The 4,551-nt window shown below is 43.1% G+C and overlaps 1 protein-coding gene across 1 annotated transcript; it reads left to right on the top strand.

Annotated features, from left to right (window-relative positions):
* Positions 1-332: 332 nt before the first annotated feature.
* LOC105889141 (cytochrome b-c1 complex subunit Rieske, mitochondrial) lies at positions 333-2,398 on the top strand. The gene is made up of 2 exons (XM_012814934.3): positions 333-612; positions 1,641-2,398. Exons 1-2 carry the CDS (start codon positions 402-404, stop codon positions 2,249-2,251), a joined length of 822 nt encoding a protein of 273 aa, XP_012670388.1. The 5' UTR covers positions 333-401; the 3' UTR covers positions 2,252-2,398.
* The last annotated feature ends 2,153 nt before the right edge of the window (positions 2,399-4,551 follow it).

Here is a 4,551-nt window from a genome sequence, read left to right as displayed (position 1 = left end):
ATTGTTTCATCTGTGTTGTCACAAAAGGAACAAGCAGAGCTTATGTCTGTATATTTCGCTATATTGACATTCACTGGGTATATTTTATGTAGAATTTTGAAGTGAACCTCCTTTACCTTATTTGTGATACAGTATTTACTGATCCCAGTAGAATTTCCCTCTAGGTGTTATCCTTTTTCTGAATTGAAAGATCTGGCGAATATGTTTATTATCACACTTTCTGTCTATTACATCAATCCCATTCAAAAGTAATTTATGTTGTGTTGCATTGTCCATACCATTCTGAGAGAGAATGGATGTAGAACCGACGCCAGAATGACGTCATCACAAACGTCCGGATGTAACGTGTAGCGTTGCACAACAGTACAGGAAGGAGGAAAGTAGCAGGGTCGACGAGAAAGATGATGTCCCTTGCCGCTCGTTCGGGGGCATTTTCCCCATACTTGCAGGCCACGAGTTTTGCTGTGGCTGGACCACTCAAAGCCCTTGTACCTGGAGTTGTTATAAAAAGCGATACGGTGCTGTTAGATTTGAAAAAGTCGTTTCTCACCCGCGAGTCCTTAAATGGCAAAAGCCCTACGACTGGGCCTGCTATCTCAGTCAGCATCAATGGTAAGTCACTGGGTTCTATAATCAAGCGTTGTGTGGCCTACGTTATAGCCAAGGACATTAGGGTTTAAAATGGGCTATAATACTTTATCTACTGAGTAAACCTTACACCTCTCATTGATTATGGTGATATACAAGTTATTGTCTATTGTTGGAATGGTAAATTTAACAGCTAATGTGATAAAAATGAGTTCCAGTTATGCAAGATAGGACAGCTAACATGCTAGCAACTAGCAGCTAGTGTGCTAACAGTAGAATATACGTAATATACAGTCGCGAGACACATCACAGGGTTAGCAACGCTAGCACGTATGGCTAAGGACGCGACCTTACTCATGCTGGTGTTATTGTTAAGTTCAGTGATATGAACGTTGACATTGGAAACATTCTGCAAGACCAGTTAACTTTTATATGATACATGATCAAATTTGTTGTTATTACGAGCGAGTAAGCATATAGTTACCAATCTTCACTGTAGCTCTCAGTTAGCTAACTTGGTATAAAGCTATGTGCCCTTTACAGTACACTGTGGCAAACACAGGCTGCCGAACTTTTGCTCGACATAATATTATAACTAACTCTTGCTTGCTAAACCTAAACATAAAATGGTTTGCTGATCAAAATGAGCAAACAGTGTGACTGGCTGTTAGGGTTAGGCAAAGGGGACTAGTTCAACCAACTATCAGAGTCTGCAGTTAACATTTGTACCAGATAAAATGTTTTGAATTAGTCTCAAAAGCACACAATTACTTTGACACTTAGTTAAGCCGTGCACCCTTTTGTAGACCACAAAATGATAATTTTCCTATAACATTTTGCCACAGTGTAACGTTTAGGTCATTTGACAGTTGTGGATTTAGGATAAGGGCTTGTTTACTTATGAAGTACACCATTTTTTCCTCACTTGTCTTTTTTAACAGATCGGGTTGGTTGTAGTGGTTTGAGAATGAACGCTTCTTATACTTGTCAAAGCTCATGCTTTGTTTGACTTTGATGTTGTGAGTCTAACTTTGTGCATGCTTTATTTTTAGCCCGGGCCGGAGTTCGCTTCGCTCACACAGACATCAAGATACCTGACTTCTCAGATTACCGGCGTCCTGATGTGATGGATCCTAACAAGTCCTCCCAGGGGAGCAGTGAATCCCGACGAGTGTTCTCCTACATACTCACAGGGTCCACAGCTGTGGTGGGAGTCTACGCCGCCAAAACAGTTGTCACCCAGTTTATCACCTCCATGAGCGCCTCAGCTGACGTCTTGGCTTTGTCAAAAATTGAGATCAAACTCGGCGACATCCCCGAAGGCAAGAACATGACCTTCAAGTGGAGAGGAAAGCCGCTCTTCGTCCGCCATCGCACAGAGAAGGAGATTTCTACTGAGGCTGCTGTGGATCTCGCTGAGCTCCGAGACCCTGAGCATGATAAGGACCGTGTGCAAAACCCATCCTGGGTCATCGTCCTCGGTGTGTGCACCCATCTCGGCTGTGTGCCTATTGCCAACGCAGGTGACTATGGGGGCTACTACTGTCCCTGCCATGGTTCCCACTATGACGCATCAGGCCGCATCAGAAAGGGTCCTGCACCGCTCAACCTAGAGGTTCCTTTCTACGAGTTCCCAGATGAAAACACAGTTATTGTCGGATAATATGCTGGACTGTGTTGATCTTGTCTGTGAGCAGTATGTCTGATCCGCTTTGTTATTCTCTGTCTGTTCTGGTAACATCTTGCACAGATAATTTTAGGGAATGGGTGGCTTATTAACTGCAAGTAATAAATGTACATTTTACCCATATAAATGCCTGATTTAAGTTATTTACTGAATCTCAGATCACTGTTTTTTCAGTCACTGTAATGGAACTAGCATTGGCAGAGTATTTGTTCAACAGTTAACGTGTAAAGGTTATTACTGCATTGGGATAGAGGGAAAAATGAAAGTTGTTCCGAACAATTGAACTGTACTCTCATCAGTACGTGGCAGAGTCAGGACAGAATGCCTGGTAGATGGTGATGAGGGTAGACAGGATGTCAAATAATGCCCTAAGCTTTGATCATTTTCACCTTTATAACAGATGAACATGTTGGGATGCCATGAAATGCAAATTCATTTGTTTCTTTGTTGCATTGGTAGATTGAGATGATTGGGGTCTAATGAGCCAGTGGGTACATCCTCAACCCAGAGTGTAAAAAAAGAACAGATGTATTTTTTGTACTCAAATATACCTCATACACATACTGAGTTGTGTAACAAAACTATGTAAATGGAATAAAGGTGAAATATTTGTGTGATTTTAGAGCATTGGTGCCTTTAGACCAGGGGTGTCAAACATACGGCCCGGGGGTCCAGCTCGGCCCGCCGGATGACTTTGCTTAGTGTGAAAATTACACAAATATATAAATTGCATTTCTATCAGAATGTCTTTTAAGAATATGGAAGTTGCCGATAAGCCCCCCATATACGGGCTTCATTGCCTGCGGGGACAAAGGTTCAAGTCTGGCCTGATGTCGTTTCCCGGTCCTCTCCCCACCTCTTCTCCGCCTCGCTTCCTGTCATACAACTTCACTGTCCTGTACAATTAAAAGGCATAACAAAAAGGTGTTGTTTAAAGGTCGCATGACTCAGCACTCAACACGCCAAACGGCACAGCGGCGGCAAAGTGCTGCAAAGAGCAGCGACGGTGAAACTTACAGGGTCATCTCGACCTGCTCGGATGTGCTCGACCTCACACAGTTTCTCAGAACCCTTTTGTCTGTAGAGAACTCGTCTCAGTTTTTGTAGAGAACTTTGGGCCACCAGTGTGATTTTTATGTTAAAAGGTGTTGTTCAGATAAGCCCCCCATTTTAGGGCTTCATTGCCTGCGGGGACACAGGTTCAAGTCTGGCCTGATGTCGTTTCCCGGTCCTCTCCCCACCTCTTCCTGTCATACAACTTCACTGTCCTATCCAAATAAAGGCATAAAAAGCCCAAATTAATTTAAGTTTATGAGTACAAACGTAATTGATCCAGTAATTGCTTCAAAAACAGCGTAAATGTGATGTCTGCTCCGGAAGCAGCAGCGCTCACTGCTAGCTTTGTGACGCGTTTGACATCAAAGGCATCACAAAGCGAGGGAATCTGCAGAGGAGAGCCCAGGCAGATAAACAGTGGGCTGTCTGAGTTTTTGGTCTTTATGTTTCTATTTTATTGTAGAAAGAGCTTAAAATAGGGTTTATCATCCAAAAACCTTCACCAATGATTTAAACATAGAAACAGAGAAATATTGTCATTATGTTTGCGTTAGTATGCTATGATTTTACTGGTCTGGCCCACTTGAGATCAAAGTGGGCAGTATGTGGCCCCTTAACTAAAATGACTGACACCCCTGCTTTAGACATACGGCTGTGTCATGTATGCACATCATACCACGATCACCATAGCACAGGACATCTGTTTGGGTTATGTGCTGTATGATACTGCAGCCGGTACAGTAGTGCTCACCCAACAGGAATGGTTACATTGTAAGACGTGGCAGTTCAGTTGCCCAGTGGTATGTCCCTCACAATACAACAAACAACTATTTCTGTTCACCAAGACAAGGTTGCTGAATTCACCAAACCTCTACCACTTGCATAGTTCTCACAGGTTACTCTGTATCCACAATATGGAATAGCTTGTGCAAGACTACCAAAGGCCTTCACGTCTGTCTGTCTTGACTGAGCTTGGTGATGTTGGGGATTGGGTGGTGGTGGTGGTGCAGGGGGGGGTTAATGGCTCACCAAACCGTCTGGCATTCTCACACTTCATTGACTAATAACCAGCTAATAATAGAAGTGCTTGATGGCTTCTCTTCAGGCCACAATGAGACGAGTCACGCATGAGTGGCCTTCATTGTGTTATTTAATTTTCCCAGTCTGAGGATTCCTTGAGATTAAATGACTATAAAGGCCTGGTGTGAAAATGTGATAAT

The sequence above is a fragment of the Clupea harengus genome, chromosome 6 (genome assembly GCF_900700415.2).
Source record: "Clupea harengus chromosome 6, Ch_v2.0.2, whole genome shotgun sequence".
NCBI classification, from domain to species: domain Eukaryota; kingdom Metazoa; phylum Chordata; class Actinopteri; order Clupeiformes; family Clupeidae; genus Clupea; species Clupea harengus.
This window is presented reverse-complemented; position numbering and strand designations above follow the sequence as displayed.